At 32.6% G+C, this 13,911-nt stretch overlaps 1 protein-coding gene across 1 annotated transcript in view; it reads right to left on the minus strand.

Moving 5' to 3' along the window:
• LOC134231329 (general transcription factor IIF subunit 2-like) overlaps positions 1–13,911 on the minus strand; it is a 43,970-nt gene that overhangs the window by 22,619 nt on the left and 7,440 nt on the right. The window contains exon 7 of the mRNA XM_062713279.1: positions 13,248–13,388. Coding sequence (XP_062569263.1) covers positions 13,248–13,388 — 141 coding nt within the window. The remainder of the gene's footprint in view (positions 1–13,247; positions 13,389–13,911) is intronic.

Consider the following 13,911-nt stretch of genomic DNA (forward strand, 5'->3'; position numbering starts at 1 on the left):
ATCGAAAGTGGGGTGGTTTCTTTCGGGGTAGGTGACCTGCAGCAACGAGCATTGGTGCCCGCTAAATTTGGAAATCTATAGTCCGTTCTTTTACCAACACATGCATTATTTTAATAATCTTATGTTATGTTTTTAATTTCTATTTTTAACATTTTTATTCATTTGCCTGCCTTAATTCAGTATTACTATCTTAAGCGTTCTTCGAGATAAACAAATAAAAGTTTTGCAAAATAAATATTTCCCTACCCGATGCGCTCGATAAATTTTAGACAAGACATAAACAGACTATAGTTTGGGTGTAAATCAGAATACAAGTTGATTCACAGATTGATAGAAACATGACTGTATAAACAAAATGAAGCTGTATATTGAAAATAGACCTGTTGTAGATATAAAAGTAAAATATAAATTTAAATAGTTTATGAGACACAATGTATTCAACGTAATTAGAAGTAACCCATCAAGAAAATACATGTATTTAAACATTGAAGTTATAGTAATTTGAGTCCAAAATTTAAAATTAATTGAGTTCAAAATTTTAAATTGTAAAAATTAGTATTTATTTCTGTTTTCTTATATTATAATCATGACGACATTTATGTCTTTAATTTATCTGAAAAATATTTACATAGATTAATAGATACGTGTAATTTCAGGGACCTATATACTATTTAGTATATAGGTCATTGGTAATTTAGAATAAAATTCATTATTACATGACATTTGTTGCATCGTTTATTTCTTTGGTGGTTGGAACTTCTACAGTACGTTAAATTACAATGCCGTAAACCCGTGGTCAGGACACGGGCACAGACAGGAAGTGTTATGTAATTGATACTTATACACACGAGTATACATACGAATATCATTTCATTACGGTGATCACTAAATGATACAAGAGGTACACTGTTAATATTAATAGTCAAGGGTAAAAAAAATAGACAAGACTTTAGTTTATAAAGAAAGGAATGAAGTAAACGTATACATGTAATCCTTGTATATATAAGAAAGAAAACGGACAGTTTTGAAAATTTTCTTAATAATTTCAAGCCGACCCAGCCGAATCATGCTTATTATTGTTTTTAATTTTAACTGGACCACGTTTTGTAATTAAATGTATATTTTAAATGAAAAATAGAATTATATTTTTGTATTATTTAGAAACGTAAAATGTAAACTTATTAATGTGTATGATTGTATGAGCGTCTGAATCAATTAAATACAACATTTAACCCCCCCCCCCCCCCCATTCATAGAATATTTATAAAATAAATAATTCAGGTAAATATAATTTCACACACAGCAAATCTAGCAGTATGCAGTAAACTAGTTTACGTTCATATATACAAATCAAAATACAAACATAAACGAGCTTATAAAATCATCAAGACATATCTTGGCATGTGCATTTTTATACATTTACACATATCTGCATTCATAAAAACATTGTAATCATTATTATATGCAAATTATAATTTACACACCGAATCCGCTAACACTTACGCACACCCAATATGTTTGTCGCGTATATTTGAAGAATTCTTTTTGGGAATAAATTTTAGAAAAATATTAAAATACGGCAGATGAAAAACGAAAGTGAAATAGAGGTTAACGCGATGCATTCAACAATATTTTTAATAAAAGATACTCAAAATATATTTGACTTTCTTAAACAAGAGAACAGTTAACTTTGAATTCTTCATTTGAAATAATAAATGTACTAATTATAAGATTTTTTTTTATTTTTACACGTCTTATTTAAAAATATCGTGTAACATTTCAATATTTATTTATTTTAGTTATTCTTTTTATATGAAAAGAGAATAAAAAAGAGAACAAGCAGGTATTTTATCTTTCTCGATTTAATCTCAACAACGGTACCTAACACCGTCACGGTAAACTCGTGGGCCCGCGATCACCGCGATGAGAAAACCGTGATGGTGTATCGTGGAAAAGATTAAAACACCATCGCGGGGTCGTGGGAAAATACGGGATCCGCGTTGACCGTAGTGTATATTCTACAATCTGCACATAAAATCAACTGACTTGTTTTATTTCCCCTTTTTTTACCACCAGGGAATATGCCTTTAAAAAACAAAATTTCAAACTGAGTAAGATACAATAGGTTGTGGGTTGACAAGAGGAACACTTAGCACATCTCCTTGTGGTACTTCAGCCTTTGTCATGCTGGTATAATAGCCCCCAGACAAGAATGTACCGTATATAGATTAACAGGGCTCTCTGGAAATTACATCACTGTATAGTTAGAGACATTTTAGAGTTCATTCCCAGATAACACTGCGTGAAGCAATGGAGAAAAAGACACAAAATTTTCTTAATTATAAAAACCTACGTGTAACAAATAAAGTCATCATCTTCTCTAGCCACGAGTGATGATCCAATCCTCTTTCTCTTGTGAAAAAAGATGATATCAGGAGCCGGCCTAACTCTTGGCTAGAGAAGATGATAATTCAGAGTTATGTGACCGCGCGCTGGTCTGTCTTAGACATAATTTGGCGGTGCACGTTCATTTTGGGAATTTACCTCAAGGGTTTGGGGAATGTTAGGAAACACATAAGTCCAAATTTGTAGGGTAACAATGACAGTTTATTAAAGTAAGAATGAATTCCAACAATATAAACACACATAAGATGCAAGTCCAAGTCCTAACTAAATTTTAGATAAATTAAGTTGGCCTAAATAGAAATAAACTCTTTAAAGTTTCTTAGTCTAATTTCCTACATGGTTCTTAACACATTCGCTCACAAGCTCTGTCACTCTAGTTCTGCATATCCTATCTGTATTCTCAACTACATATTTTATTAACTAATTGTAAGGAATTACTCAATGTGAAAAATAGCCATAGGCAGAACTTATCACATAAGCAATTTAAACAATAGACTACTCAGGTGTCATCCTTTGATGCCAGGAAGTCAAAGAAGGTTTATTTAATTAACCTAACACCTAATCAGTGACCATTGCCATCAGGCAGTTTGAGTGTCAATAATTAACAATTACTAAGAAAGCATTAAATATTTGAGGGGATTAAGAATTAGCCAGATGTTGTGTTGGTTTAGCTTCACTATTTGTGGACAAATAAATTTTGATATTAAGAATAATCAAAGTAAATGAATTTGATGCATGATATGAACAATTATTAAGTAAAACAATAAAATATATGTAAAATAAGTATCAAAAGTGAAATGGGAGCCATTTCACTGGTGATAGTTACATGGAACTACATGTATAAGTCTCAATAAAAGAAAAGTAGCTTGAAATGTTGGAATATAATATATCATACGATAAATTTAAGCTGAAATAATGTAGCCCTCTCCGACATTGTTTAATTTAAGGTTCTCTCTCTTACTTCCACCCCCCCCCCCCCCCCAAAAAAAAAAAAAGGGGGGGGGGGGGAGAGGGCTACAATATTGCAGCTAAACAAGTATATGCTATTTAAGTCTGAATTGCTTGATAATAGCCATCATTTTTATGGACCTGTAGTTTTAAGTGTAGCGGGTGACAGGATGTGACAATTTAACAAGAAACTGAGTGTGTCCGGAGACTGCAGGAAGGAAGCAGCTTGTACGTAATCCCCTGTAAACTCACCGCAAAATCCGCTACAAGGCCGATTTAACGTGATGTTTTCATCAACACTCAGGAAAAAAGTTGAAGCACACTGCTCCCTGTTTTTGTTAAGTAATTCAAAACAACATTGTATTGTTTTCTGAGGATTAAATCTGTCTAACCTAGCAAAATTACTAATAAAACATAAATTTTATTTAATATTTCATAGTGATTAATGTTTTGAACAAGTGATTCCTAATATCAATGTATTTAAATAAGGATTAGCATAATTACACAAAACAGACCCATGGAATCAGCCTGTGACCTTGTAACCTTGCATACTAATAATTAGTCTGCACGTGTACATGGACTTGAATCACAGTGATTTTTTTTTTTCAACATTTAGATCATAACCCCTACCGACAAAAACTGAATGCACTGTAAAATCAATAACACTGAAGTACATGGTTATGTAATATGGTGATCAGTCACATCAGTACAGACTTGTACAAAATGTTCATACTGTGTCCTCAATGTGAGCTTGATACTCAGCAAGAATATGTAATGTACATAATATTACATGAGGCCTTTTTATTTCAAGGACTCGGTAAGTGTGAATCAGCAGCTCTGATGTGATAATAGTACGTCAGTTGTGGACATACATTTTGTGTTTAAATTATTTCAAGGACTTGGCATTATTTAGACTCGATCAGCAATATCTCAGAATTATTCTCTTTTGAGTTTCTCTAAGGAAAATAGTCAAGACATATTAAGATATATATTAAATATAACACTTATGATATAATTATTGTAAACTCTGAACACATTTCCCTATTATAACCCAGGAGACCTGGCAATATTATCATACGACTGTATGTGTCACCCAGAATTTCACAAAGAACAGAGTCAACATATTAAACCATAAACCATGCAGGGCTTATCTGTAACTCAATATTTACCTGGGTATACCTGTTGGAAAATTAAAAATTTTCACCTAATTTTATAAAATATTGACTTTATTAAAACTTAAACATTCTAAAACCCCCTTCAGACTGATAACATTTCACATCTCAGTGTAACAGTATTTACAAAGAAGATATAAAATAGGGTTATAGGTGTACAAACAATAGAGAATGTATAATATCTCAGACAATGGTGTGTTGTCTATAATACCCGAGTCATTCACGTGTATGAATGTAAGGGACAGATTTACATTCAAGTCTGCTTAAATCAGACACTGAAGATATACCTGTACACTTTTCAAATAATACCACATTTTTTTATGGCTCTCTACTGCATAAATAATAACCAAACAAATACTGTGTCAGTGTATCAGCTTTCCAGGCCCTTACACCCGATAGCAAGTTTTCAATTTGTTTACACAAATATATTCAGGTTACATTCCTAAATATATTCAAAGATTTAAATAACGATATATTCTTCCCTCTTACTATTTTTCTCTGAAACTGCATAAAATTAAAAAGTTTGACTTCCTGGATTGATTTCTGTTGAATTCCCAGCCACAGTTAATGAAATTCTCATGCACCAAATAACGAGTATTATAAATAAATAATTATCCCTCAACATTCAAGTATTTGTCATGAGTGTTGCCCCATAAATCATGTAAATATTCATTTATAATCTATAACTTGAGTATATAAAAAAAAAAAAGAAATGCTGTCCTATAAACTGAATGCTAAACAAATTTTCCTGAGAGTGTTTGTTAAATTTTGTTTAAATTAGAGAAGTTGAGATTTCAAACGTGTACGTGTACGGGTACGTCTTGTAGAAGAATAACCTAAATTCTGTGTGTATTACGTCATCAATTTTAGTGATGTCAAGATTGCTACACTTTCTTAGAACTTGTAGAATGACATCTACACATAATTGAAAACTTGTAGTTTGAATAATGAAAATGAGTCAATTTATGTGTGAAATTGTAGTTGTTAACTATTATTTAGGATGATTGTTTAGTTTCACAAGCAGTTATTTTCATCATGATTTGCTTACTAACTCAAATCAAACTGACGTCACAAAACTTTAAAATAATTCAAACAAAAACAGCGATCACAGTGTACACGTACTGTAACAAGTAATTAAAATCTCAACAGACAAATTACAAAAAACGTGTACATGTACGTCAAAGTTAAGGCACAAGTACACGTACGCGTACACGTTTAAGATCTGAACCTCTCTAATATTTGCAGAGCTGTTTTGAGCCCACGCTCATGGTGAAGGTTCAAGTTTCTCATACAGGGATCGACACTAACTTTAAACCCATAGTTGTCAGCATGGCTACCCATTTGTAAGTTCTACTAGCCCTGTTCATGTATTAGTTGTCCAGCAGCCGAAGGCTCTTGGCCGAGTCGCGAAGCGACGAGGGGGGTAGGTGCGGGAGGGGGTTTCCCCCTCCTGCTGGTGGGGGTACGGGGGGCCTCCCCTGGGAAATTTTGAAACTAGATATGCCAAATCCTGCATTCTAGCTGTATTTTGGGTAGCAATTATGTCATTCTATGATAGTACCAAAGACATTTTTCTATTCGAAAAATTGCACATTTATAATCATTTAAGGTATTTCCAATCACCTTTACTGTTTACATTTTGACTCACAAAAATAATAATTATGCTGATAAAACATATGTTTAAAATAAATTTAACAATTATCAGGTACATTGTGTGTAAATTATAATTATTTTTGTTGCTCTGAGTGAGTGTTTGGTAAAATTTAAAGTAGCCCTGCAGGGCAAGTTTAAAGGCATGTTTAGTAGCCCGACCTCAATATTCAGTTGTCCCAGGCCAGCGGGCTACCGTTAGTGTCAAACCCTGTCATATATACAGGGTGTTTCAGAAAACATGCAACCATTTACTTTCCTCACCCTATTGATATGCAAACAGGAACATATGAAAGTATTATATAAAATTATGCTAAAAGGGCTAAATTTTTATCAATATCAAAAATTTAGAAAATAATTACGGTATCATTTTAATTAATTAAGATGTCATATTTGACATCACTGAAAACATAGGTAATCAGAGATTACAGAGCTCACCTCAACGAATGTTGTCTTTAAGTAAGGTAAAGTCACACAATTAACCAACAAAAAGTGTACATCCAAAAAATGCAAAATTTATGCAATTTTGATTTGATACTTTGGAATAGACCTATATAAAAACTTCAAACTAGTACTTCATCATGAAAACGTAATTAAAATCCAGCATCTGAAGCAAGTTTGAGAGTTTTATCCCTTGATGCATCATTTGTGCAAGTTTGGTTTATATAAGTCTTAAAGTTTCTTGGTAATAGACCTGCACACATAACTTTTACGAGGTTCATTATCTGGAAAATGTGTGTCGAATTCAGAATCTGAAGCAGGTCCATTAGTGTGCATCCTAAGATGTAACATCCATGCAAGTTTGCTCAACATAGAGCTCAAAGTTACTTGGAAATGAAACCTGTATAAAAAACTAACCTTTCCACTAATCCAGAAAATGTAGGTCAGATTCAGCATCCGAAGTCAGCCTAGTAGAATGCACCCTTAGATGAACCATCCATGCAAGTTTGGTCATTATAGGGCTCAAAGTTACTTGGAAATGAATCCTGCACCAAAAACTTGAACCTGTACACTCGTCCAGAAAATGTAGGTCAGATTCAGCATCCGAAGCAAGTCTGATAGTATGCATCCTAAGATGTATCATCCATGCAAGTTTGGTCATTATAGGGCTCATAGTAACTTGAAAATTAAACCTGCACCAAATACTTTAACCTGTTCACTCAACAGGAAAATGTAGGTCAGATTCAGCATCCGAAGCAAGCCTGGTAGTGTGCATCCTAAGATGTACCATCCATGCAAGTTTGGTCAACATAGGGCTTATAGTTACTCGGAAATGAGACCTACACCAAAAACAGCACCAAAAATGTTAACCTGCTTCAAAAACATTAACCTGGTCATTCCTTTGCTGAAATTGCAGCATCTGAAACTTTGACTGGTACAATGAAACACACAAGAAACATCTTCCATGCATGTCTAATCAATATCGGACATAAAGTACTTAAAAAGAAAACTGCTCCAAAAACCTTAACCTTAACCCGGGACGCCGACGCCGACACTGACACCGATGCCAAGGGTATTACATAAGCTCCCCCAACTTTGTTGAGGTGAGCTAAAAAGAGAGTTCAGCATTTTTAATGTTGAAATCACCTGCAGGAATTCCGATACTGCTTAATATATAAACTAAAGTCTTGGCACAGACCCTTTAGAGGTTATGATAAGTTATGTTTTTCAAAGGTAGGTCAAACTCTAAGGTCAAGGTTAAATTGTTGGTACCCAAGGGATGCCTTGTCACAATCATAAATTTAAAAGCCACTAACTGATCAAAAGTTATGGGTAAAGGTATAGTATTTGCAATAGACAGACAGGGCAAAAACTATAAATGAGGGTATGAAATATGTGAAATTTCAAGAAGTGAACATCAATTACATACACACATGACAAACAAACAGATAAACTATAAAAGTTCAGTTGACATTCTGGCATCTAATGATTGAATCCCCATATTTCTGTCATTAACAGAGCTTTTTACTAAACCGTCCCATATATTATCATTTGTTCAAGAATGCTGCATACATGTACTAGCTGTTAACTCTGTCTCTCTTCCTCATGTATTTTGAAGGTTGTTATTTATGTGTGAATTTGAACTTCATGCACATCCACAAATACTGACATGTTGATATGCAGGGTATGGTTTGAGTGATTGGACTATTGAGTGGCAGATCCAGAAATCTTGAAAAGAGAGCCCAACCAGTTTGGGGTCAGGGTAGGGGTCCACAGACACACAATAAAAATCCCACTGATTTATCAAACTTTTTGTATTTTTGGACACAAAAAAAGGGGGGCTCTAAATCCGCTAGTGCTATCACATACTAGGAAAAATCAAAATAAAGTTCTGTCTCATCTGTTTTTAGACTACTCGTTAAGTTTTTTTGATCGGAATGAAATTTGAGAATATAAAAAATATTTTTTTTAAAAATGATTTGAGGAAGAGGTTAAATGATCAATTATTGCTGATAAAATTTTCTCTGTCTTAAAACTTCCTTGATATCCGGAGGCTGACTATATTTGGATGTGTCATTTACACATTCGCCCTGACTCTTATGTTAAGGTTCTAAACAAAGAAGTGATTATACAGGCAGACTTTATACTTAATGTTATCCTGGTTTCAATCAATGTTTTTCCTTGTATATTTATTTAAATGTTTAGTGTCAAAAATGAAATGAAAGTGATTGTTATGATGATAATTTTACTGAAATTAGACTAATTTTTAGGACATGTAGCATTTTGAACATGGGGAAGAGAAAAATGGAAATGGGTACAAAATTTGAACATTATAGGATAAATAAAACTGTCATCTTAAAAACAGGAAACAGACTGGGTAAAATTGCAGCAGGTTTCACATAATTGTCTCCTTATTATGTCCGCATTAGATAAAACCTCTCATAACAACAGTTATCAAGGAGACATAAAGAATTAACAAACATTATGTATTAAGGCAGTAAGAGAAGACAACAGGATAGAAAAGAGATCATCTGTTATATCCGGCGTCTGTGTTGGGGGATGATACCTTCAAGTTACAAAAGGTCACATAACTGAAGGAAATTGTATACAATATACCTGGTAATACATTTATGTACCACAGGAGAAATTTGCACTACAGGACATGATCGTCAATAAAAAGAATTACATTATTAGCATTACTTTCACTAGTATATTCTTTAGTTTAATTTTTTTTTATCAATCTTTGCTTTGCATGATAAGAATGATGTAAATGATATTACTTATGGACAATAAAAGAAAAACTAAAATCCAGATTTTAAACCTATACTGATATATTATCCTTTATAAAATTAGTATTTTTTTTTTATTTTTTAACCTATTTACTCAAGTATTGTTCATAGAATCTACAAACTAAATATCACAGGAATGCGAACAGCTCTTTAATGATCCTAAGAGATTTCCCTGTTAGTTATCAACAGGAAGTAGATGGCGCTATCAAGGAAACTGCAGTCCTCTTTTGTACAAATTGAGTAGACTGACTTAAACTAAAAACTAAGAGAAGGTATAGATACACGTCTCTTAATAGTCTCAAGGAAAAATGCAAAGACAGCTCAACACAAAATTCATGTTTAATAAGCTACCATCCTCTTCAGAATTTTTTTTATCTCCTTGAATTGAAGAGTGATATACTTCCTACATGGTTTTCTTACATCTTTCACTGCTTCTGTTGACAGATACAGGATGCACTGATAATAAAAAAAGCTAATTGTTTATTTTGAGTATCATTTTTACTTCCCGAAAGTGACATCAAGATAGTCTTTTTCTCTAAGTATTAGTAAGTAAACAAAACCCCTCCTTCCTCCTACATTAACTAGCTGTTTTTGTTTTATAAATGTACATGTATAATTATAACTTTGGGCATCCATAAATTTGATGAGATTTAAAGCTTACAATTTACCTTAAATACAATCATGAAACCACTTTGTTCTCTTAATAGTTGGAATATATATTTGTAAAGTATAAGCATACATGTATCTTTAAAAGAATAACACTGTATGAAGGAGACAATGCTTAAAGTGATTATTTTTTTCACTAAGTTAATTTTTTTTTTTCGTTTTTATTTTTTGGCAACAGCTTGATATGAGTAAGTGTTACAAACAGGACATGAATAGGATGTGTAAGTTAAGAATAAAGATCCTTTTATTCTGGAAAAGGAAAATAAAAACAATTTGTTATTTATCTTATGTTAGAATGATGAGTCAATACCAGGGAATGGGAAAAAATTAAGTAATTCGATCAGTTTAAACCATAAAAAGACAAAGCCCATGGGTTTACCTAAGTTTTATTTCCTGAGCATCAAATAAGTAGACTACAAAGATTTTAAATGGGTCTTATTAATATTTGAAGCATTTCAATCATAAGTAATACTGATGCTCATTTACTTTTTATTTGAATTTACATTACAAGAATTAACATTACAAGTAGTTATACATGTAGTTACAAAGTTATAGTCAAGGTTAAAAACTTTTACTAGTGGGTCAAACTCTAATGTTTTCAGGTCAAAAGGTCTAAAATATTTATGCCCATTGAATGGTCCTAATTGTCACAATGAATATACATGTGAAATATGAAAGCCCTAGCACCAACTGTTGAAAAGTTATGGCAAAGGATAAAGTGTGGTATTTTTTTTTGTAAAAAGTGGGTCAAACTCCAAGGTCAAGAGGCTGTTATAAATATATTTGAAATGTTAGTTAACTATGCCATTCATCTTAAAATTCTTAAGACATAATATGGTTTAGAGTTTTCTTGAAAATACCAAGAAAAGTCCAAAAGTCAAGGTCAGAAGGACTGTAAAGCTGTATTATTTAAACATGTCTTAGGACAAGCAGCACAATTGCTAATTAGCACAAACCTACCTCTACAAAGTCAAAGAATATGTGTGCATGAACACTATATATATGGTATTTTAAAAAGTGAGTCAAAGGTAAAGTTCAAAGGTCTTAAGGTCAGTATTTAACAAAGGCCATTCTCCCTAACCAAGCAATGAGCTAAATATCAATGCCCTATCTTAAAAATTTCACAAGAGTGACAGACAGTTGAATGGACTAGTGGATGGAGGACAGATGCTTTACAAAGTGCTCCCTAGTGTGTAACTCTGCTCCTACAGCGACACAAAACTGTTCCTCCAGCGAGGTTGATTATAAGCAATGTATTAAATGGTTTTAAAGAGCTGTATGTAGTTTTGTAATCATAAGGTACCACATCAATAAAGTGGTGCCATAATGTTATTTCTGTTAAGGTTCATGTCAAAACACGTATAAAAGTATTCCTTACGATTATATAGAGGAATAACAACTATTCATTGAAAATTTTGTCTTGCAGGTTCATTTAAGAAGTGAATGACAATCTCGCGAAAATAAGGTGTCGCGAAAATTTAGTGATGTACAGTATTAAATGGTTTTAAAGAGTTGTATGTAGTTTTGTAATCATAAAGTACCACATTAATAAAGTGATGTCATAACATTATTTCTGTTGAGGTTTATGTCAAAACAGTGCTCACGAAAAATTTATTCCTGAATTTCTAGAGTTATGTCTTCCTGTCATAGACAGGGACTATTTCTTTTTTTTATCATTTAAACTTTTTGTATTTACCAGGTTGATTAAAAAAAATATGGGTTGTGCTGAATTTTTGTATTACTGTATTTGAGGAGGTCGTGATGAGGCCCTGCCCTTAATTTTAAAGCACTGCTGGACTTAAACTAATACAATCTTACATGCCTTGCTGGATGACTATGTGTTTTTGATGCTGAAGTGTAAAGGAGACCTCTTAAGTTTGTTCTAAATTAAGACCACCTACTCAAAGTTAATGCAGTGGTGCAACCACTTATTGACAAAGAGGAATAACTCCATCTGTCCTAAATCTATCATTGGTCATGCTCATATACACACTTAATTTTGTCCCCCTTCATCCATAAATGTTACCTAAAAAATTGGCTGATTTTGACTGGTTATTTCTGTGAGGAAGCTAAAATTATGGTGTTTTTTTTTGTAAACTTCAAAGCCTTGATCCAGATGGAAGCAACCTGAATGACTTAAGAGAGTTGTTTGATTTAAAATCTGTTTTCATCCTAGTCAATTTAGACATGGACTCTAAAAACCTGGAAAAACACTTTAAAAATATAGAAGATATATATATATATCCAAAAGTACTAACTATTATTTAACTGGTTCAAAATTCAGCACATTTATATTGTAAGGTATGACGTGAGGGTACAAAATTCCATGGATTTTTATGAAACACTCAGATTTCATTACCATATGATAAAAAAAAGTCATTTAGATCTAAGAGCGTTACTTCACACTCAATCATGTACATGTACAACAAGAGTGTGAAATGTTTGTCACCACTTTCAGCAGGTGGTAAACTGCCAGATGACAAATGTTTTAATGGAAAAAATTAGGACACAGATCAAAAATTCTATAAATATATTCTGAATTTTCTAATTATGATGTACAACATGAAAAAAAAAATCCTATTTACAACTCTGTATTCCCACTACTGCCCACCCTGGATTGCAGAGGGTTCTGACTTACTACCTAAATGGAGGATCTATGTAAATACATATGTGATAGGAAGTGGGATTTTTAAGAATATTGATGATGAATCAAAACCTATATATAAAACCTTGACTCCCTAGCCTAGGTTTAGGGAGGGCAGGGGGGGGGGTTAAGATTTGATAAACTTCTATCTATATTTTTGGACTGGGTATTGGCTTTAAATTTTATATTGCAATATTTTAACTGTATTGCAATATGTATTGCAATATTTTAAATGACACTTAAAATGCTCTTTTTTTCCTATTTCATTAACCTTCATCATCTCTAAGCAGAGTGTGTTACAGACCAGTTCTTGGTGATTTCACTACAGTTTTTTAAGAACAAACTGCACCCAAACAAGTTACAACAGCAACCACTGGCTGATAGATATTAGGATAATTTATAGAGACCTACTATGGGCTGTTTTTTGAAGAAATATGTAAAGAGAATTCCTACTGGCTGATTGAAAAAGGAATATATGTAAGGATATTTACTACTGGTGATTGCTGAAGGACAATATACAAAGAGACTTACTACTGGCTGCTTGGTGATTGTGACAAGATCCTTGACATTGTAATATTGATGTTTCTCAAAAGCATCAAACAAAATATCCATGACTTTTTCTTTGTTGTCTCTTAATCTCTTCTCCACTTTATTTTTGTCTGATGATGAAGCCTGGTTGAAAGAGAGAGGAAAAAATATGAATAAAACATAAGAATCTAATTATTGCATTTTTTTATAGGCAGGTTTCTTATAAAAGTGGTTCAAACTCTGAGGCCAAGGTCAAAAATATTTATACCCACTGAAAGCTCTTGTCACAATGAATATGCATGAAGTATGAAAGCCCTTGCATCAACATTTCACAAGTTATGGCAAAGGTTAAAATTTGGAATTTTTTGGTAAAAGTGGGGCAAACTCAAGGGTCAAGGTCAAGAGGTCAAATTTGGTAATACCTTAACAAAGGTCTTATCACAAGGAATGCAATTGTGAAATATAAGCCAGGGGCCCATTTTACAAAAGAACTTACGACTTAAGACCGAATTTAATTCTTCATATAACTTTTTGATAAACACTATATATAAAATTATTTTAAACTTTTTAAAAGGAATATGGTAGGATATTTTTACACAAACAATTTCAAAGAGAATAATTAATTTTGCAAAACTTTACAAGAATCTTAAGTTTTTGGTCTTAGTCT

Source organism: Saccostrea cucullata, unplaced genomic scaffold, assembly GCF_032062105.1.
Source record: "Saccostrea cucullata isolate Sc308-1 unplaced genomic scaffold, CSIRO_AGI_Scuc_v1 ctg32, whole genome shotgun sequence".
Classification (NCBI taxonomy): Eukaryota; Metazoa; Mollusca; class Bivalvia; order Ostreida; family Ostreidae; genus Saccostrea; species Saccostrea cuccullata.